Source organism: Enhydra lutris, unplaced genomic scaffold (genome assembly GCF_002288905.1).
Source record: "Enhydra lutris kenyoni isolate GAN:26980312 unplaced genomic scaffold, ASM228890v2 scaffoldscaffold48, whole genome shotgun sequence".
In the NCBI taxonomy this organism is placed as follows: domain Eukaryota; kingdom Metazoa; phylum Chordata; class Mammalia; order Carnivora; family Mustelidae; genus Enhydra; species Enhydra lutris.
The window spans coordinates 16,616,889-16,639,682 of NW_019154132.1; the positions used below are offsets into that span (position 1 = coordinate 16,616,889).

At 42.6% G+C, this 22,794-nt stretch overlaps 1 protein-coding gene across 1 annotated transcript in view; it reads left to right on the top strand.

Annotated features, from left to right (window-relative positions):
• LOC111156708 (cyclase associated actin cytoskeleton regulatory protein 2) overlaps window positions 1-22,794 on the top strand; it is a 132,745-nt gene that overhangs the window by 55,601 nt on the left and 54,350 nt on the right. The window contains exon 4 of the mRNA XM_022517746.1: window positions 3,323-3,400. Within this exon, the coding sequence (XP_022373454.1) occupies window positions 3,323-3,400 (78 nt within the window). The remainder of the gene's footprint in view (window positions 1-3,322; window positions 3,401-22,794) is intronic.

A 22,794-nucleotide genomic window follows, 5' to 3' on the forward strand; every position in this document is an offset into this window, starting at 1 on the left:
TGCAAATCAAAACCACCAGATATCACCTCACACCTGTCAAAATGTCTATTATCAAAAAAAACAAAAACAAAAAAACAAGAAATAAGAGGTGTTGGCAAGGATGTGGATATAAAGGGAACCCTTGTGTGCTGTTGATGGGAATGTAAATTGGCGTAGCCACTGTGGAAAACAGTATGGCGTTTCCTCAAAAAATTAAAAATAGAACTGTCATATGATCAGCAACTTCCCTTCTAGGTATCTATCCAAAGGAAATGAAGACAGTAATTCAAAAAGATACATTCACCCCTATGTTCATCAAAACGTTATTTACAATAGCCAAGATGTGGAGTGAATCGTTGTTTAGGATATTCAAAATATTCAAAACCAGAAGATTGAGTAGCGTCCAAATTCTCGAAGACTGGACATCTCCTCACTGAGCCATCCCTCTCCTGTCCCAGTCCATCAGGCCCTTAAAGAGTTTGATAGAGCACAAACCCTTGATTGAAAGGGAAAATAAAGAAACCCACAATATGGTAGTGAAGGACTCATGGACACACCTTCATGGCAGCCAGAAGTAGTGTGTCAGAAAGAACATTGCATGCGAAGGGAAGGCATCGGTTCACGCTCAGAGAAAATGGAACATAAGGAACAGAAACAGATTCCTCAAAATGGCTTAATTAGAGCATAACTTACACACTCAGAATTAATGAGAGTATAAATGTATTTTTAAATAGCTTAAAGACGGGGCACCTGGGTGGCTCAGTGGGTTAAAGCCTCTGCCTTCGGCTCAGGTCATGATCCCCGGGTCCTAGGATCGAGCCCCGCATCGGGCTCTCTGCTCAGCGGGGAGCCTGCTTCCTCCTCTCTCTCTCTCTGCCTGCCTCTCTGCCTGCTTGTGATCTCTCTGTGTCAAGTAAATAAATAAAATCTTTAATAAATAAATAAATAAATAGCTTAAAGACAAGGTGATAAAACTTTGGTGGGAGTGAAATGCAAGAGAAGTTGAAGGTCTAACAAATGAAGAACAAAAATGACATCCATACAGAAATGATACGTAAATTAGGTGAATGTATGTATAAGAGATCCTGTTGGAAATCTGTTCACTCACAGTAGAAAACCGTATTCATGTGATCACAGTAAATACAGATGAAGACAAAGAAATTGAAGGCAGAGAGAGAAGATATGAAGACATTCAAACATCACACAATCTGAAGATAATAATTGGAGTCCCTGAAGAGAGATTCTAACAAATGGAACAGAGGTATCTTGAAAGATAAAAGAAAAATTTTCCTAGAAATGAATGAGGGCCAAACCTACTCCAGCAGATATAATATAGAATGCTCAAAACCCAAACACATGATGGCTAAGCTGTTAAACCCCAAGGATAAAGAAATAATTCTTCAGGTGTCAAACTAGAAAAAGCCAATTTTCTGCAAGAGAGAGAAAAAAAAAACAAACCAGCTGGCTTCAGATTTCTCTGTTGGTACATTTAGTGCCGTGTTATCTGAAAATGGATGAAGAATGTTACCCAAGGAGGTTCCATTCAGCTCAGATGCTGTTAAAATAGAAAGACGACAGGGAGACGTGTCCAGACCTAAAGAACTAAAAGCAACTTTGAGATCTTTTTGAAAAAAAAGAATTGATAATGAGGTTCAGCCAATAAAAAATCTCAGAATAATCCGGAAATGGAGAAATCACGGTAAAATGACTGGTAAGAACCACGAGGTGTATTTAAATGTAGCCCCTGTCCTAGAGTCTGTGGATTCATGTTCCAGCTAGGCTATGAATGCTATTTAATTGATCAAAATAAAAATAATAACTCAAAAATATGGAAGATAGGATATCAGAAATAGGAAAAAACATAGGAATACTTATATTTTTATAAGTATAATACATACTTATATTCTTATCTTTACCAGTAAGGAGCTAATCAGTACTGTCTAAAATACTGTCTAAAATGATACCATGTAATTTAAAATGCAAATACATAATTATTCCAATCTCTTAATATTATATATATTTACATATTTATATATAAATTTTTATATATTTTTTTCCCTTGGAATGATCATTTAGAACTTAATAATTATCATAGTGCAGAAACTTCTAATTTACCAATTCTGTCTCTTTCATCTCTACTATTCAACCATAATTAAAATGTATACTTTTTATTTTAAAAAATAGTATCTTGGGTATGGTCCCATCTTTTAAAGGTCTCTATGCATATATATCTTAAAAGATGGCACAGTGGTGTTCATCTATTTTTAATAAAGATTATAGATGTGAGACTTTTTTAAACCTTAATATTTGTAACTTTCCACCTTTACAAATTATTCTAAATCCTTGTGCTTTGTCTTATGAAAATAGCTATGTGAATTTTCTTAAGAACTAGAAAAAGGGTGCCAAAATGGTCACTTGTGTGTGATACAAAAATCTGGAATCCTTTTCTTCTTGGTCCTCTTCTGTAACTTTTTAAACTTGAAAAAGTAAAGCATTAATAGTGAAGGTGCCGTGTATTTGAAACACACTCTCCCGCCTGGCTCCTTTCTTGGGGGGGCGGGGTTCAGTCCAGGTAGTGCTGAAATCTCTAGATCTGTCTTAATAATTGGAGAAGCCACTGGCTCACAGTGAACACAGGTGTCTGGGGACAATTTAAGAGACAACTTCCTTTCCAGCAGAAGGCATAGAAGAGGCAAACGGAGACAGGAGAAATACCCTTTGAAAACAATTGCGATTGGGGCTCAGACATTTTTCAACAGCTTTATTGAGATGTCATTCCCGCAGAATAACATTCACTCTTTTAAAGTGAACAGTTCAGTGGTATTTTAGTAGATGCCCCAAGCTGTAAAACCATCAGCAGTCTCTGCTTCCCACCTCACCCCCAAAAGAAACCTCGTACTCCATTCCTCTCTCCCACCAGCCCCAGGCAAGCATGAGTGTCCTTTCTGTCTCTGTAGATTTGCTTATTCTGGACATTTCATATCAATGGACTCATACACATGTGGTTTTTTTTTAACCGGCTTCCTTCACTCAGCATGTTTTCAAGGGTCACCCGCACGGTGGCACGTATCAGCACTTCACCTCTTTTTAATGCTGCATAACATCCCATTGTATGGATATATCACATTTTGTTTGTCCATTCATCCCTTGATGAAAATTCTGGTTGTCTCTCCATCTCAACTATCGTGAATAATGCTACTGCAAATATCCAGTAGCAAGGCTTTGTGTGGACGTATGTTTTCAGTTTGGGGTGTGTACCTCGGGATAGATTTGCTGGATCATATGGTCATTCTTTGTTCTGAAGCTCAAACGTCTAAACTTCCTTCGTCTCCTTTGTTCCCAGGCGGAGATGGTACACAGCGCTTTCCAGGCCCAGCGGGCGTTCCTTCTGATGGCCTCGCAGTTCCAACAACCCCAAGAGGTAAGAGTGTATTTGGGAGGCAGGGCTGCCTAGACAACAGGCAGTAGTGTGAGACAGACAACAAGGAGGGAGCAGAACCATTCACTCTAAGAGTCACGCCCGAGATGAGTTCTATAGCACGTAGATATGTTTCTAATCAAGGTCATGGTGCGGAACATTCCTTCTGCTTTGTCATCTTATTGTGGTCAAATTCCTACTGTAACATCACCTGTTTAAAAGGTCAATTCATTTATGTCATCTGCAGCCCATTATTTTTCTTTTATTGAAATATAGTTGACATATACGGTGTTATATTGGTTTCACGTGTAGAACCCAGTGAATCGACAGTTCTGTGCATTACGCAGTGATCACCACGATTAAGTGTAGTTTCCCTCTGGCACCGTGATAAAGAAGATGTGATGAGATAGATAATTGGATGGATGGATGGGTGGATGGACCGACGGACAGACAGACACCATGGAGTACTAGCCATAAGAGAGAATGTAGCCTGTTCTTTTTACTAGTCTCACAACCATTTTATAACCAAGGAAGTATTTACTACTTTTTAGTTCACATTTTGTGCTATTTTGTCATCAAAACTTATTCACATCTCTCATTATCTGTAAACTGCATGTATGGATTTGGTTAGCTACTATTTCGTAGAGTGGATAGGCTAAGCCAGTGCTTCTTAAATGTATTGTGTATGTGGGTCATCAAGAGAGAGTCCATGCAGTTTCTAACAACTTTTAACCTACTATCACATTGCCACGTAAGGCCCAGAGTAAACTTTAATATAAACATAGTGGTGGATATTAAGAGCAAAGTGGTGGTTGGCAGGGGTCCTTCCCATTCCCCAGGCCATTATAAACTTCCCACTTTCTAAACCCAGTGCCCCCCACTCCCCACCTGGCCCAAACTACAGACATCCCATTGTGTAAATAATCCCATCATGCTCTCTACCAAGGCTTCATGATAACAATATTTTGACCTTGCCGATAGGGTTGTAAATGAAATTATCCATTAAAAAGTAGATCTATGACCAGCATACATTGCTAAATAAGAAAAAAAAAGAATTCTTGTTTTGACTAAATATTCTGATTCTGAAGTTTGCTGACAAACTATCTAAAGATAATTGGAGTCCCCAGAAATTGCAGCTACGTTTGTTATGATGCAATGGAGAAATTAAGTTTGCTCATCAGCTCGCCTTGAGATGGGGAGATTATCCTGGATTATTGGTGTGGGCTTTATGTAATCATAAGGGTCCTACTATGTGGAAGAGAACAAGCAGAAGAGTCCGAGTCAGAGAGAAATCTGACGTCATGCTGCTGGCTTCGGAGATAGAGGAAGGGTCCACAAGGCAAGGAATAAGGAAACTGTAGAAGCTAGAAAAAGCAAGGAAAGACATTCACCTGTAGAACACCTCAAAGGAATGCAGTCTTGTTGACCCCTTGATTTGAGACCCATTTTGGACCTCTGTCTTTCAGAACCGGAAAATCATATGCTTGTGTTGTTACAAAGCCACTACATCTGTGGTTAATTTCTTGCACCGTACCAGAAACTATAAGCCCCAGGGAAATACCGCAGCATTCTCACTGGGATGGCAAACACCGAAAAGTCCGACAATTTCATAGGTTAAGAATGGGGAAGACGGGAGGTGTCATGCTATGCTGGTGATGGGCGATAAATTAGTACATCTTCTTTGGGAAAAAAAATTAGTGGAAAAGAAAAAGATAGTTGGATATTTATTATAATATAATAGCTTAAGTTGACTAGCTCCCTTTAAATTCTGAAACAAACTCCCGAAATGAAAAAGTTTCGCTGAGGATCTTGAGAAACTAGGGCTTTGACTTTCAGGGAAGGATGGGGGCAAGACCCGAGACCCCCAGCCCTCCCTGGAACAGCTGTCATGCAGTGGAATCACCCAGAACATTTTTTTAAAATAGCATCTCGTGGATCTCACTTCGGGAGGGTCTGGTTTGATTGGTCTGAGGCGTGATCTTGGCCTTGAGGGTTTTGTGGGCTTCTCGGGAAATTCATACTTGCAGCCAGAGCTTCCATGGATCTGTCACTTCCCTCGTGTGACATGGGGAGTCAGCACGCAGCCCCGGCAGGCAGCTTTGTGAGGATGGTGAGATCGTGTACTCTGCTGTGGTTTCTTTTCCCTCCCTGGCCTTCTCAATCCCTGCTTTTTCTTCCCCCTTTGCAAAAGAGAACAGTGAAACTGGAAAATCACAATGTAGTGCATTCTAGGCACAGCCCTAGCGCAGCTTTCCTGTGATTAAAGTGGGAGACGTGACTTCAGTGCATCACTTGCTGATGGCCTGCCCACTCAGTCTCTTTTCTAGAGAGACCTCTCCATTGGCCTTGCAGGCCTTGCACATAGAAGTCACTCATTAGGGGCGCCTGGGTGGCTCAGTGGGTTAAAGCCTCTGCCTTCGCCTCAGATCATGATCCCAGGATCCTGGGATCGAATCCCACATCAGGCTCTCTGCACCGCGGAGAGCCTGCTTCCTCCTCTCTCTCTCCCTGCTTGTGATCTCTGTCTGTCAAATAAATAAATAAAATCTTTAAAAAAAAAAAAAAAAAGAAGTCACTCATTAATTATTGGGTGAATGAGGACAAGTGAGCACACAAATGAATGCAGTAGAATCGTGGCTTCCCCAAACGAGCTGTAGTTGGGGACACGTGTGGCTGTGCAGATTCCTGGGTGTAGCCACTGTAGTTCCCCCTCCTTACTCTACTCATTAGCAATCTAAATCCAAATGCAAGATAAATTCATCAGCGTCTCCTTAAATTGGAGAATATACTCTCTCTTTCTGAGTGACCACCAGCAAACTAATCTGGTAGAGCCTACATTATGTTTACGCTGAGCCATTCTGACCAAACCAGCGTGTTAAGTTAGGGTAAAACACTGAGGGAAGAGAAAGTTAAACTCAGCCCATGTTTCCTTCTCTTTAAAATGCGGGGAGCTTCTGGCTGGCTCCGTTGGTAGAACATGTGGACTCTTGATCTCAGGGTCATGAGTTCGAGCCCCACATTGGGTGTGGAGCCTACTTAAAATAAGAAATAAAATGGGGATGATCATTGCTACTTCAGAGAGGAATTGTGAGAATTAAATGAGAAAAAGCATGGGAGTGTCAGGGGACTGAGTAGAAGAATTTGGTGTTAGTCAAGGGAGCCCAACCACTTTAGGAAATAGTCCCCAAATCTCAGAGACATACTATAGTGGACATTTTTTTCTTGCTCATGAGAGGTCTACTCTGGTGGTTTTGGCTGACAGTTTTCTACACGGTCATTCAGGGATCCAAGTTTCTTTTATCTTGTGGTCCCACCTCCTGTAGATCTTCAGCCATTAAATTGAAAAGGAGAAGGCTGGACCATTCCTGGGAAGGTTTGATGGGCCAGGCCTGGAAGGAGCATATGTCACCTCCACCTTCATTCAGTTCCCTGACCATTCCTCGCTCCAAGGGATGCTGGGGAAATGTCATCACCCTGTATGCCAGGAAGGAAGAATTCATAGGTTTGGGGGTTGTCTAGCCAATCAGCCAGCATGAGTAACTTGGTTTGGCTAACATGAAGTCTAGCTCAGTGGGAAAATATTGTCCTCCTAAACACTCATTTGGGTTTTTCCAAATTAATCCCCCAGTAACCATCCAAAGGACAAGTAAACTTTCAGATGTTTTCATTGTATCTGGATATATAGAGAGAGAGCTAAAGATGTAGATACATGTACGTAAATATCTTAAAGGTTTTTTTTATTAGACTGATTTCATCCTTTTTCCTCTGTAGTGTTTAACCCTAACTACAAGGTGTCAAATTATGGTCCGATATTCTAAAAGGCCAAACAGAACAGTTATGTGACTTTGATCTCAGAGCATGCCTTGGGTGAATTAGGTGGTGCTGGTGGCAAGTCTGGAAATTGTAAAAGAAAAGCAAACGAGTGAACAATGCCAGGCTCACAAGTATTCCCTAAGTCCATGCCCAGAAAATGTCACCACATTGCTCAATCGAAGTTGCTTGATTTTCTTGAGAGATTTGGCCATGATTAATGCTGCTAAGTTCTATTGTTAGGGGGCATATGACAGATAACATAATGCAATAAAGTAATTCTGGCCCTAACGTAAAATGAATGCCTGCTTTAAAATATTGCTATAAAGCTCCCCCCACCCCGAGGACATTTAGAAATCAAGACATCAAGAAAATATTCTGCTGAGTAACCATTTTTAATATGTGCCAAGCAAGTATTTCCAATGGACTTTTAATATGCAATTCTACATTTATCTTGAAAATAGAAAAAAAGCCAGAAGAGAAATAAATAAAAGATATAAAAACTTTCTGTTCTTTCTATCAAACTCAGCTATGTTTTCATTGAGTAGTGGTGTCTCCCCGTGTGACCTGGGTGGAGGAACGCTTTAGAATCTAATCAGCGGCTTACCCTATAGCCTTTTCCAAATTAACTCCATATTCACACTTTATAAATATGCATAAATTTCTGCTCTTTCTGATGTTGCTAAATCGACCGGGTTCTCTCTTCACTACGAACTCAAAGGCAACCATAGGCAATATATGCTTTTAATCTCTGGAGAAGCGTGTAGACGTAAGTCCAACTAAAATCTTCCAACTAAAAACTTCATTGCTTGCTGGTACCCTCCAGGTTGCTTTCTTGGAACCAGCAGCTTTCTGAGTTGCATTTTGTGTTGTAGGTGGAGAAGTGGGGGCAGAAAGAAGCCTTTGCTTTCCGTGTGAGCCTTTCCATGGCAAGAAAATTAACCCGGTAATTAGCACCACTGCCCCTCCCAACCCAGCCAGCACGTGTGAAGTCTGGATATGGATGCCGGTTCACAAGAAATAGAACACCAGGAAAGGAAGGGGAGGAAGAGGTTTGTGTGATATCATCAGGGTCTGATTGAGTTGACAACCTGAAGCTACCCAGTGCGTGCTGAATGCCCACAGGAAAGCTAATCATTAGTTATCAGGATGCAGAGAGGAGGATAATCAGAAAGGAGAGTAATTCTGTCATTCTTCTGCCCAGACTGTTTATTTTAGCAACATAAAGCTGTGAATGGGCCTGTGAGTTAGTAGCTTTAAAGGTATTTAGAAACCCAGGACTTTGGAGGCAGAAAGGATTTGCTAAGATCCTGTCCTGTTGGACATCACTCATGGTGACTTTTTTTTTTTTTAATCTGATAAGGCACATTAGCTCATCTCTCTTTGTGTAAGACATGAATTAGATAATGAATGGCTGCCCAAAGGAAGTGAGGTGGTTATCACACACAGGGGATTTGGGGGATTATCTGAGGGGTAAAGGTTAATAAAGAAGGATAACAGTCCTTTGTTTTATCAACTATTTCATATGAAGTTTGTGCCATTCCAGACTGCCTTGAAGGCAAATTCTCCATCAAGGCCAGAACTCTGTGTATGTCCAGGGAAATGTTTCATTCTCCTTCTGTCCAGTGTTGGGATCACTTTGCATCTTTAATGAAATAGTTACTATTTACCATTCTCCATTGTGAAGCTAAATATTTGATTGCTGGGGCGCCTGGGTGGCTCAGTCCTTAAGTGTCTGCCTTTGGCTCAGGTCACGATCTCAGGGTCCTGGAATCAAGCCCCACACTTCTCCCTCCCCCACACCCCCTGCTTGTATTCCTTCTCTTGCTCTCTTCCTCTCTGTCAAATAAATAAATAAATATTTGGTTGCTAGTCACCATAAATCTGCTGGGAAAAAAACAAAAACAAAAAACCTTGCAGGCTTTTCTTATAGTACTTGAATCAGAAATTAATTTAAAAAGAAGTGGTTGAGTCATTCGACAGATCCTTTAAAAAGCCACAAGTGTCTCGGCCTGCAGATTTGCCATTGCTCACGGTTTCGGGAGTCTGGGCAGGAGTCCCCTTTGCAAGACCCTGCTTCTGTCAGCATGTCTCAGGCTGTGTGTGTGGACAGAGTGGACAGGGAGAAGGTAACTGCAGCTGGCATTTCAGTCTGGGCGCGCCGTCATAAATTACTCTGCAGAGGGCATGGGCCATTACTTTTTATGGTCATGTTCTATATTTGTACATGCCGGGGGATGGATCACATGATAAAACCATCATTTGATATTAGTGATTATGTGCACTGACGAGTGAGAGGGCTAGATTTAAGCTTCACTGTGCAGTACTTTTAATTTGTGCAGTTGGCTCTTAATTGAAAATGCAGGGGCTTCCCTAAGTACTAACACGGCAGATAATCCAGAATAAAGTTGACGTAGTCATCCCTGGAAGACAGGTTACCACCCATCCTAGCCGAAATGCCCAGTGCCTTCCAGAGGTTGTAAAACTTAAACTTAAAACTTAAATTTTGAACATGAGCAAGTCAACCCTGCTGGAAAAATAAGCTAAAAATTCACCAATTTGCATCCTCTAGCCCCTCTCCTAACTTGAGCAAGAGAACATCTTATGAATGGCATTTTATTTTGAAGGAGATGCATTTCCCAGACATGGAGAGAGGAAAAACACACACAGGCTTTTTTCCTTATCTTTCCCACATTGTTTCCCCCGCTTCATACCGGGGTTTGCAGTGGCAAACACCTAGAGAATGTACTTCTTCCAGGGCACCTGGGGGGCTCATTTGGGTAAGTGTCTGCTTTTGGCTCAGGTCATGATCCCAGGGTCCTAGGATCGAGCCCCGCATCGGGCTCCCCGCTCCACGGGGAGCCTGCTTCCCTCTGTCCCCTCCCCCTACTCATGCTATCTCTCAAATAAATAAAATCTTAAAAAAAAAAAAAAAAAGGAATGTACTTCTTCTTTATTGATTATTTCTTTTTACAAATTATACACGAAGAAGATGTTCTTGTCAGGTTTGGGCAGCTTGGCTGCTGTGAGAACTCGTGTGTTCGTATCCGGAATCACTTATTCGATCAGTTGGCCTGTGAGTAGTTGCTTCGGATCTTCATTACAGCCCGTTCACCTAACGTACTCGGGCCCTCTTTCATTTTTATTTCTTTGCCCCCCCCCTTTTTTTTAGCCCAACATTTACTGAACACCAGCTATCTAGCCATCATAGCATTTGGCACTTCTATACCTACCATCAGCTCATTTCTATGTGAAAATGTATTTTGGAAAACCACGTCGTGAGTGCTGCTGTTTGTCCTGATTCACGGATTCCTGTCATTCACGCAGGTCTTAGCTGTTACCACACTCCTGCCCCCACTACAACCACCATTCCAGGTTCCCTGCCCACTCTCCTCTATGAAGATACTTACTAACTATGCCTTCTTCTTTTTTTTTTAAGATTTTATGTATTTATTTGTCAGAGAGAGAGAGCACAAGCAGGCAGAGTGGCAGGCAGAGGCAGAGAGAGAAAGAGGCTCCCCTCTGAGCAGGGAGCCCGATGCGGGACTCGATCCCAGGACCCTGGGATCATGAGAGCCGAAGGCAGTGGCTTAACCGACTGAGCCACCCAGGCATCCCTAACTATCCCTTCTGATAGTCTCTTCATAGCTTGCAACTTCCTGAGCGCCTGTAGACTAGTTTCTGTCAAAGCACAGGGAACTTCATACTTTCTGTTTTTTCAGAAACATTCCCCTGTTATTTTTTATGCATGTCTTCCATCCCCTCAACAAGATTCTAAGAGCTTCAAAGATCTTCAGATTGATGTGTCTTTGCTTTTAGGACAAAGTGTGGTCCTAACTATATATATATTTTTAAGATTTTATTTACTTACTTGAGAGAGAGAGAGCACAAGCAGGGGGAGTGGCAGGCAGAGAGAAAGGGAGAAGCAGGTTCCCCACTGAGCAGAGATCCCAACATGGGACTAGATCCCAGGACCCTGGGATCATGACCTGAGCTGAAAGCAGATGCTTAACCGACTGAGCCACCTAGGCGCCCGGTCCTAACCGTATTTTATTTGAGGTCTAATTTGCTCAGAAGGGAGGCCCAAAAAGAGCTCGATATGTGGAGGTCTGTTTGGTGGGGATTGAGATACCACTGAAGGGTATAACTGGGAAAATATAAGTCGTGGGTCAACCATGTAGAATTAGCCTTGAAAAAAGTCTTCCTAACAGGAATTTGGGGAAGGTAAGTTAGAGGAAGAGCAGGTGATACGGTGTTGGTAAGGCATTTTATTTCAAAAATACCACTTCTTTTATCTACCCTTTCACAAAATGAGTGCCTTTGAGGCCTACCACAGAGTGGTTCGTTCTTGGGTTGTGTGGAGCATTTAATGACAAGAAATGATCACAACCAGATTTGGGTGACAGATGTAGCTCAGGCATTCAATGATTCTAGAATATAGGTTCTGGGAAGAATGAGCTGATTAAATTCACAGAGGCTGTGGAGATCCAGCTGGCCTGATATTTAAATGCTGGTGAAAAATGTTCCAATTAGATGGCTTCTTCTCAGTTCAGAGTTCCATGTAATTGTGAAAAACGGTCCTTTCTTGAGGCTGTGAAGTTGTCATAAGTGTCCACGGTCAGCCCTCTGAAGCTGGTCACGATGCATTTGGAACCAGAGGCTGCAGCACAGAATTTCCAGCTTTATCCCATCTCTGCCCCAAAGGATTCTCTCTACAGAATAATGGGCTGCACATCCCACAAATTGGATTTAAGTGATTCAGACAACAGGAGTCCCATCATTTCCTTTGGCTAGACAGCCTATGGTAGACTGTGTGCAGGATTCCTCTTGGAAAGTCATAAATTGGATTCTGTTTTCCCATAGGAAAAGGGATATCATTTGCAACTTCATATTTTACCAACTTGACAGCAAATAAACCACAGACAGGACAAACTGTACATCATAAAAGCCCAGATACAACTAAAACATTAGAATTATTTAAAATGGGAAAATGTGGCTCCAAGTCCTGTCAAGTGGTCATAAATATACTGTTCACTTTAATTACAAGTCCCAAATGAATTCTAACTGCATAGACAGCTCATAAAAAAGTCCATATCGTAACTTACCTATCTGAAACTGACAGTGGCTATAGTAGAGATTCATCAGTAATGAATCTTGCTTGACTTTATAGAATTTGGAGGGTCTTGTTTTTTTGGTAGAAATATGCTGGATAATCCACGTCTTTAAAAGACATTATGTGAGGAAGTGAAAGTTCTTGCCTTTTCTTTTCCTTTCTCGACAGCATTTCTCTGGCCCAGAGACATGCAGAAACCTGTAATTTTCTAGGATGATCCTTGAGATTGAAGTATCCTTTTCAAAAATAGCAAACAAAGAATCACAGCCTTCAGAGAGCTTACCAAGACATCCATGTGGGACCATTCTTTTGGCCCTGGTTTTCTCAGTCAACTTTTCTTTGTTCTTCCATCTCCCAAGATTTAAGCGGGGGTAGGCACCTGGGTGGCTCAGTCGGTTAAGCATCTGCCTTCAGCTCATGTCATGATCCCATGAGAGTCCCCCATCGGGCTCCCTGCTCTGTGGGGAGTCTGCTTCTCCCTCTGCTCATACGCTCCAAATAAATAAATAAATAAATAAAATCTTTGAAAAATTTCTATAAAGGAGAAAAAGATTTAAGGTGGGAAAGGAGTCCAAGAAGAGCAATGGGAGGGACATGAAGGAAGAGGGTAGAGAAAGACAACAATATCCCTATGGTTGATCAGTTAGAAGCTGGGGAGGAGGCTGGGAGCCGAGCATGTGGCTGTACACCTTAGAACTTTCTAGCCCATGATGCCTCTGAACCACTTGGCTCTCATTTTCTTCTTTGTACCTTTGTCCACCATCTGTAGCCTCCAAGATGGGGGAAAGGAAATTGTTGGTGTTACTCAATAAGAAGGCAGGGGTAGAGCTGTAAGATATGGGGCCACCTGTGTCAGGTGTCATCGAAACACTTTAACTTCCTTTGATTTGTTTTTTATGTCTTTAGTTTGAATCGGGTTACCCCCCACTTAGTGGTTTTCTCTATATTCATGGAGTCTTCATGTTCTTACGTTGTCCCTTGTGCAGAATCTGTTTGATTGTCGACGTAGGTAGTGAGTAATCGCTTAGTCCCAGGGAGGGTCTAAGATAGTAGCATGTGATTATCGGGTGATTCTGAGCAATGACCACCCCCCGCTCCCAGTGCCCAGTGCCGATAGTAGGTGTTCTGTAGGACAGAGTGAGTAAACCATGTAAAACCACCGGGGCCCTGGATATTCAGGGCCTTAAGACCTTCAACTCTGAGACCCTTCTCTTATCTTTGTATTTGTGGAAAAAATACATAGAAAGTCAACCCCAGTCACTTTTTACAGATTCTTCTTTCCATATTTATGGAATGCGTGTTTTCTAGCAAAAAGGAGATTCACACTCAACAAGACCATCATGAAAGGCCTTAGCGTGATTATCCCTGCCTATGGATTGGGCATTATGAACAAATACACTTATTCCCATGTAGATAAGGAATAAAACACAGAATGATTACTTGTCTGGTATCCTTCAGTGAGAGCCAAAAAGTAGAAAGCCAAGGTTTTCCAGTTCTGAGCATGAATGTATCATCCCCATCTCTCTTTGGTTTAGTTTTTTTTTTTTCTTTAAATGCTAATTAAATTTTATTCTTCCCACCTGAACATCAAGATAACTGGCTTATATGGTCTTCCCAGTAGATATCACTACAAATTTCACCAATGAGCCATTCAGTTGCTCTGAGATGCTTTATGTGGTTTTAATCTTGTTTGGATTGTCTAAGTGGAACATTTATTTTACTATCGATGGGACCTGGAGATCGATTTATTCCACTTAAAAAGAGTACTTTTGCTGACTTTTTCTAGAACCTGTCAATTTTCGTGTCTCTTCAAAGAGGATGACCACTGTTCCATTTTGTCCCTGATTTTTGGTTTTGTTAAAAAAAAAAAAAAAAAAGAACCAAAAAAATTCTAAAGAAAATAATGTAATGGACACCATGCTATAAGGACTTAACAGCATTTCACATTCTCCTCAGTTCTGTGTCAAAGTACTTTTTCTGCTCTTTGTATATAACATGACTAAAAATTTACATTTTCTCTTATCACCCTAATCTATGTTTTTGTCATTGTAGTAGACATTCTGTATTAAGTAATTATATATAACATGATTTGATTAGGCATTCTATTTTTGAGTTACTTTTGGTTAATCATAACCAAAAGATCTGTTATGATCTGTATCTTCCTTTTTTGATTTGAGAAAGAAATCTGAGCCCATGTATATAAAACGTAATTTACATTTTTAAAGAAGATTGACTAGAGAAGACCATCAAACAGATCAGCCTTTAAAAAGAGCAAACACCACCCAATGCCCTCAGCCAAGCATGGGGAGAAATCCTGAAGAATTGGGACCAAAAAAAAAAAAAATTTTTAAGGAATCAGGTTCTAGAAGAAATGTAGGGACAGAAAAATAAAAATTAAAATAGAAGAAATATAAGCGCAAAGGGGTTGGGCTGTGGCTTGCTTCTTTATTGATATTATTGCTAAGAAAAATTTTTCTAATAGTATGGTATTACTTAAATAAGATTCAGTAGGCATGTGTTTATTAAAAGTGACTTTGTCTCCCTTATTTAACAAGTGGTGGGGAGACATCTGGTTTTAGTGAAAAAATATTTGTAATTCTGTCATTTAGGTTGTTTCCTAGGTCTATTAGTTTTTCCTTAACTTTTGTAAATTTTGATTTTGTCTCTATGCTTTGTCCAGGCATGTCCTGAATATAGTTTGTTTATGCAATTACTCATTCATTTATTTCTCCTTGCTGCCCCCCCACAACTGACTTCTCTTACATACTTTTTTAATGTTCCTTAGGACATAAACATTAACTATTTTAGGTAGGTTGTGTCTACGGAAATCCTATAGCAACCTCCCATTTTTGTTCAGAATCCTCTCTTTAATCTGGTAACATAGTAAGTACCCCATTTGTGTGACCACCTCCTAATTTCTCTGGAAGCTTATCTAATCAATCATTCCCCTCTTCTCCCTACTGGCTCCTTCTGTTTGGTCTGCAAATCAAATCAGGATTCTTTCTCCTTTAAAACAAGCAAACAAAAAAACCTGCCAAAATCCTTGACCACCTAAACCATCTCTTTCCTTCCCTTCGTCGCCAAACTTCTTAGGAACTCTGTGCTCCCTGATTTCCTGTCCTCACTTCCCTGTCACTCTTCAGTCTCCTGTCATCTGTCTTCCCTCCTTATCATTTTACCAAAAAAAGACTTTCTCAGTGCCCTGGTATCTTCCTGATTGTCTTCAGTCCATTCAACTTCCTGGAGGAAATTTTACCACTGGCCATCACCCTCTTCAAAGTACTTTCTTCCCTCGCAGATGAAACTCTGTTCTTTGTAAGTTGTCTACTTTGTTTAAGTTCTTTTCTGACTTCTCTTTCTAACTCTACCTCTGAATTGCATGTATTCCCACAAGATTTCATTCTGTATCATCAGAAGAGGATTTTCGAGAACCCACTCTTGCCCTGATCAGTATTGTCAGTTTCCATGGTGGTACCCATCACCCCTGTGGTAATGGTACCAGACTCGGCACCTCCAGACTCGGGCCTTTACTCCTTAACTCCAGGCCTGGACGCTGCATGTGGACCCAGTGCACCCAGTCCAGAACCACACATACACACTTTAACCGAACTGTGCCCCACCGCAATTCTTTCTCTCCAATGATGGAACCATGAACCATCTGTCGCTTGAACTTGAAATTCCTAGCTCTTTGGACTCTTCTCCTTTTCCTTCAGCCCCCACATCTACCCAATGACAATACCCTGACCACAAGAGTCTACGGGATCTGAAACCTTTGCTCCTTTCCCATTGCCCCAGTGCAGAGAGGAAGAAAGGATGGGGGAGGAGGAGAGAGGTGGTGAGGGTGCAGAGAAGAGGGTTTAAAATTTTTAATATAAATGTATTCCAGGCTTGCTCTTTAAACAGTTGTGAATAAAGGACAGAGGAGAGAAATGCCGTTGCTCACTGACACACACTATAGGAATGGACTGTCCTAGCTAGTCTCCCTGTCTGTGCCCCACTCTCTCGTTGTAGGTACTGTGACAAAGTCAACATGCAGGAAAGAAATAGTCAATCCCATAGATTGCAGTCAATCCCATAGGACTCATTCGGGGCCCCTTGCAACTTACTGTTTCAGCATCTGAGTCCCCTCCCCCCCCAAGCCCTTTTCCTGAACAAATGTAATACCCCCATCACACTGGGAAAACAAAATTCTCCAGAACAGTATACTTTCACGTCTGTGTGAATGAGAGGCCCAAAAAGTCCATCTTTCTCTTCCTGATTCATTTATGTTTCCATCATTTGACTACCTCTGCTTAGAGACACCAAGAGTGTCTTTCTCCAGGAGCTCAAGGTCTCATGAAAGCCAAAGATCCGTCTGATGTGATGCACTGTAATCGATGCTGAGCTGATGGGGCCCCTCGGTAGCAGACTTGAGCACTGCCTAGGGGTTGGGGAAGTTGGAGACATGGTCATGGAGAAGGGGCCCTTGGACCCAGTCTTGCAAGATAGGCAGGATTTGAGTGTGTGAAACTGCATCTAACGAATGGAAAAGCCCAGAGTATCTCTGCTCTTGTGGTTAAGTGGGTTAAATCTCAGACCATCCCCCCACACCCCATTGATCAAAATGACTTGGTGCTAAATATATTTCTTTTCAACAACAGATTGCTCAATTTTATTTTTTTATCTCGTCAACTACTTTTTTAATAAGCAAGTTCAGGCTGTTCATATTTATCTTTGAGACATGATGTATCCTTAAGCCCAAGTCACTTTGTCTTTTATTGTGGTCATATACTGCTTTCTCTTTTCATTGCTTCGTTTTCTGTCATGGATTTTACATTCTTTGTTTCTTTTTGAGCTCGGCCAAAGGCTAACCTTAAGTGGTCTGTTTGTGAACATCTTAACATTAATGCATTTCAGAGAAACCATTTTAATTGCTTCTATTTATTTCTACTATTAACTAAATAAACTTTGATTCCCTTTTAGGAATCAGAAGGAGACTTTTTGTTCCCCCTCCTACTTTGTAGTTATTATCTGAGATCCTTTTGAGGTTCTGCTAATACCTGATTGCTCCAAGAATGTATTTGCTAACTTACCAAATGTTTTCATTATTAGTGAAAGGAGTATTAATTAATCCTTGCTTAAAACTCCAGTTCATTTGTTTCTCAAAGAGATCTTTAAATCTCTGTCTAGCCTTAATTATCCCCTGCAGTGACATAATGGGTATGAGTCTTTGTGACCCACTGTTTCTATTTTTAGATGACCAATTGTTTCAAGTCCACGAAATCTTAAAATATTCTCCTCTGCCCTCAAAGAGCAAGGTGACCCTGGTCAAGTATTTTTTTCTTGGCTTTGTCATAGTTTCTCCACCCAGGTCTATTCTCCCCCAAAGTCTAAGGAGGGAAATCGAATTGCTTGTTATCCTTACAGCATTAAGTACCAATTTCCTTATTTGTGGTCACTCTGATACTTTGCCTTCGTCTTCATATATTTTTTAAGTGATAGGCAAGCCTGTGAAGGGAAATTTGGGCACAGCAAGTCACTCATGACTGAGCAGATCTGTCCGGGTTCTCATCATATCCATGCCAAAGGTCTGTTTCCAGTCAGGAAATTTTGTTATCTTTGTTCCTAATTTTGTGCTCATTACCGTCCTCTCCTGACTCCACTGCAGGCCTGTTCTTCAAAGCTTGAAATTCTCTCTCCGATTTTCTAGGTGTGAGTCGGCTAGGGCAGCCGTAACAAATACCACAGGCCGAGTGGCTTAAAGAGCAGAAATTTATTGTCTCACAGTCCTGGAAGCTAGAAGTCCAGAATCAAGATGTCGGCAGAGCCACACTAGGGAAGGGTCTTTGCCAGACCTCTCTCCTGGCTTCCGGTGATTCGCCGGCGACCTGGTCCTCCTTAGCTAGTCGACACAGCCTCTCAATGTCTTCATGTTCACATGGCATTCTCCCAGGATGTGTGTCTCCCAGCATCCAAATTTCCTATTTTCATGAGGACCCCAGTCAGAACGGATTAGGAGCCCACCCTACTCCAAAGTAACCTCGTCTTAACCAGTTACATCAGCAACACCCCTGCTTCCAGATACGGTCATGTTTCTGTGGTACTCATGGTTCGGACTTCAACATCTGAATGTAGGGGAGACAGTTCAGTGGTTAACACCAGGTTGGTAGGTACGGCTCCCTTGTTACCATCTGTGTAATGCAGCCGTAACGTGGGCCCGTTGTTCCGGCATGTCGGGTGATAACACTCACCACCGGGGCTGTGCCAGTGCTCCTCTTTGGGTTTTTTATTCATTTATAATATTTCCAAGTTTTGCCAAGCTTCGTATCGCTCCTGATTCCTTTGTAGTGATAACTGTATCTTCTGCCTCTCTGTAGCTGTTGTCATTGGCTCATTCAGACGTCTTTAGGTGGATGGCCCCAGGTCCCCCTTTAAACTGTTACGTAGGACTCAGGCTGCTAATCGGTGAATTCTGTCTGTTTGACTTATTTATTATTTATGAAGCTCGTTATATTGCAGTGGTTGTGTCTTGGTTCTCTATTTTAAATCATTTTATTGGGGTGGGGGGATGCTGCCTTCCCCAAAATTCCTTGTCGAGAGTGCAGGGTACTTAGTAAGCAGCTCTTTCATTTTTTTTCCCCCTCCATGGTTTCTTTTCTAATTTTTCTGGACGGTTCTGTAATCTTTGTGATGCCTCTAAGATGTCATGTGTACACATGGAACACTTGGAAATGTGCAGGAAAAATCCCGCTGCTGTGCAGGTGGCCACACCCCGCGGAGACACAGCCCACAGCAGACCAGCTCCGTGGAGTGCAGATAAGGCAGAGATAAAAGATCCACTTTGACTGGGATTCATCATTACAATGGATATGGTTAGGCTTGGGCCTCTATGTGGAAGAACCAAATACTACTCCGTAATGGGAGGGCATGGAAAGATGGAAATTCAAGCCTGCGTGGAACGCTGGGGCCCTCTGATGTAGCCTTTGTCACATCCCCAGCTCTTGCCCCTGGAGCGCAAAGCCCTCAGGAAGGCCACCCCTCCAAGCAGGTTAGAGATCTTGCCCATACATTTCATGTTTCAGGAACCACCAGCTCATTGGTCAGTAAGAGAAGTGGGCCAGGCTCATTAACTAGGGACAAGGGGGCCCTGGAAAGAACCAGAGGCGCTTGCCCTAGACTGTCACCCTCTGGGTTCTCTCCTGTGTCTCCCCTCTGTACCGTCCGGACACATACAAGTCATTCTTATTTGGAGTTGTGTTAAGTCTGGTGGGAAGAGAAGTCTCGTGAGCCCAGTAGGAGGAACTGACCGTTTCCGTGTTTATGTCCCTGGGGACATGTATCGTCTGCTAGTCCGAGACAAGAACCATTTTTGCAAACCCAGATCCAAGAGGATGATGCATTTGTTTTCTTCCCAGAACTCTGCCCTGACAGTGAAGATGTTGGTGGGCAGGGAACGGTAGAAGAGAATCCTTTCTGTACCACGTCCAAGAGTCGGCTCCCATGCATTCGACCCCTCCCTCTCAGGCAAGCCCTGGTAATGAGTTCCCTCATCCTGAATTGTTGGAACCTTCAGCCTGGCTCAAATGACCACGGGCTGCCTCTTTGTCAGACACACACTGTGCATCTGGCGGCCTCACCGGGGGTAATGTGATCTGGCCCACAATTTTAATTTTAACCAAAAATACATCTGTCAGGCTCATTTCAGCTGACAGGATAAATATCATATTTCTTTACTAGTTTGTAAACACCTTGCTTTTTATCTGGATCTAACGTGTTCCCAGGTGTTTTACCAATGGGAAAACTGAACAGAATACATATGGGGCTGAGGGCGTGTGTTGTGAGTATCCGTCACGTGTGGGGGTAGCGTTATGGGGAACTGGGTCCCGCGCATGCAGCACACAGGTGCCTGACTAGGGAGGTCTGACTGGTACAGTGCCGGAGAATTGTCTTTTGAGTCAGAAAACTCAGTAGGCAAGTGGTTCTGAGACCACCCCAGCTGCCTGTAGATGCCTGGAGTTTTCCCTAGTACAGGGGAAGGAGGATTATGTCATCGTCTCGGGATGCACGTCCCCATTGTTTCTCTGGACACAGACTGTTCTTTTTTTTTGTTTGTTTCTTTGTTTGGACATTTTTTTTTAATAGGCTCCATGTCCAGCGTGGAGCCCAGTGCGGGGCTTGAACTCATGACCCCGAGATTCAGACCTGAGCTGAGATCATGAGTCAGACTGTTTTTTGTTTTTTAAGATTTTTTTTTTTATTTGAGAGAGAGAGAGAGAAAGAGCATGAGCATGAGCAGAGGGGAGAAGACAGAGGGAAAAGCAGACTCCCTGCTGAGCTGGGAGCCCGTTGCGGGACTCAATCCCAGGACCCTGGGATCATGACCTGAGCCGAAGGCAGACACCTAACTGACTGAGCCACCCACGTCCCCTCATGAGTCGCACTGTTAACCAGCTAAGCCACCCAGGCGCCTCAGGACACACACGGTTCTTAACCAAAACCAGTTTTCTTTCACTGCCTTTGTCTTTCTGATTTTCTAGTGTGAAGATTCTTCTAAATGAATCCAAATGCTATTGTCCCATATCTCTGCTTACCGTGAGAGCGCAGATACAGCAGGGACAGTACCCGTTTTGTGGAGGAGTTCAGCAGGGAAAGAGTTGGAGAGAAGTAGAACAGCAAATAGAAATAATAAAATACACAGATCTCCCAGTCCTGAGGAACCCCCCCTTCCCGAGTCCTAATATAAATGGCATAAATACTGATGGCGTGCTATGTGGCTATGGAGAAGGAACCTTTCAATTCAAGGATCTCAGAATGCTTTTATCACCTCTTAGTTTGCATAATGTCCCGCTGGAGCACATGCATAGTAATGTTACATGCCATCCACAGATGGAGACACCAGAGCTCACAGATGTCCTATCACAGAACTTGCCAGAGACCTGCAGTGATCGATGAGGCTTTTATCAGCCTAGGGCACAGGCTTCTGGTCACCAGTGCCACCAGCTTCCCCCAGCCAGGCTTGATAGCCAGGGACACTCTGGCCCAAGACGGCAAGGGAGCTGGTCTTGAGAACTGGGCCCAGGGCTAGCCCTGGGTACAGAGGGAACAGTGAGTGTGGGTCTCACTCACTCTCTCAGCTCCCATCATCAGCACCCTTTTCCCGCCAGGCAAGCTCCCACCTCCCATCTACTTGTCCTCTTTTCTTGTCAACCCTTTTATTGCTCTTGGTTGATTTGCAGGAACCCTGAAAAAGGGCTAATTGATAACTAAAAGGGCTAGTAATTACTTTTTTATAAGATTTTATTTATTTATTTGTGAGAGAGAGAATTTCAAGCCAACGCCTTGCTGAGAGTAGAGCCCGACTCGGGGCTTGATCTCAGGACCCTGAGATCATGACCTGAGCCGAAATCAAGAGTCGGATGCTTCACCAGCTGACCCACCCAGATGCCCCAAGGGGCTAATAATTATTAACAAAGTCATACTTTTCCAAAAAGCATATGTATTTTGAAAGAACAGCAGGAGACAGCTGTGTCTCCCCAGTCTTGCCTCCTATTCCCTGTTCCAAATGCTCTTTCTCTCCACTGTCAGGAACTGGAGACTCCTAGAACCTTCTATTGAAGTAGCCCACAAACCCCACCTCCATGACAGGCTCTTCTGTCGTAGTGCAGGGCTTCTGGCAATGAAGAAGGAGAAAGGAAGAAGGGATGGGGGAGGGTGAGCTCTGCATCTTGCCACCATCCACAGTGCCACACTGCTCAGAGAGTGAGGGAGTATAAATGGGGCGTACCAGTTCTGAGAACATAAAATTCCTCATCTTACAGCAATGTGCCATGTTTATGGCCAAACATGTTCTAAGAAGCAAAAAAAAAAAAAAAAAAAAAAAACTACAAAATAATAAGAAGTAAAACTCTAGGAATGTATGAGTGTTTGTAATTTAAATTTCTTCAGGTGAGAAATCTAAGTAAATAACATAATAGTTGAGCATGGCCAAGGATATCATAAAAACTCTATAGACTGCTTATAAAAGATCCCTAATTGAGGAGGTACCTGGGGGGCTCAGACAGTTGAACATCTGCCTTCAGCTCAGGTCACGACCCTAGGGTCCTGGGATCGAGCCCTGAGTCAGGGTCCCTGTTCAGCGAGGAGTCTGTTTCTCCCTCTCCCTCTGCCCCTCCCCTTGTGCTTGTGCTCTTGCTCGCTCGCTTTCTCTCTCTCTCTCTAATAAATAAATAAAATCTTAGAAAAAAAAAAGATCCCAAATTCCATCACATGGGAAGATGAAAGGCTCGGGATCTAAAAATATTTTCCCTTATCAACTCTTGACCATAATCCAGAGGCTAGCTGAAGTCACTCTGCCCCTTAGGTTTCATGCAAGATGGGCTCGAATTCGCATTCCGAGCCGTGCAGAAAGCCCAGGGTGTCTGGAAGTCCTAGTGGGCCATATTGTCGTGGTCACGTCTGGCTTGCAGGATGTGCTGCTGTGGACGGAGGGTGCCGT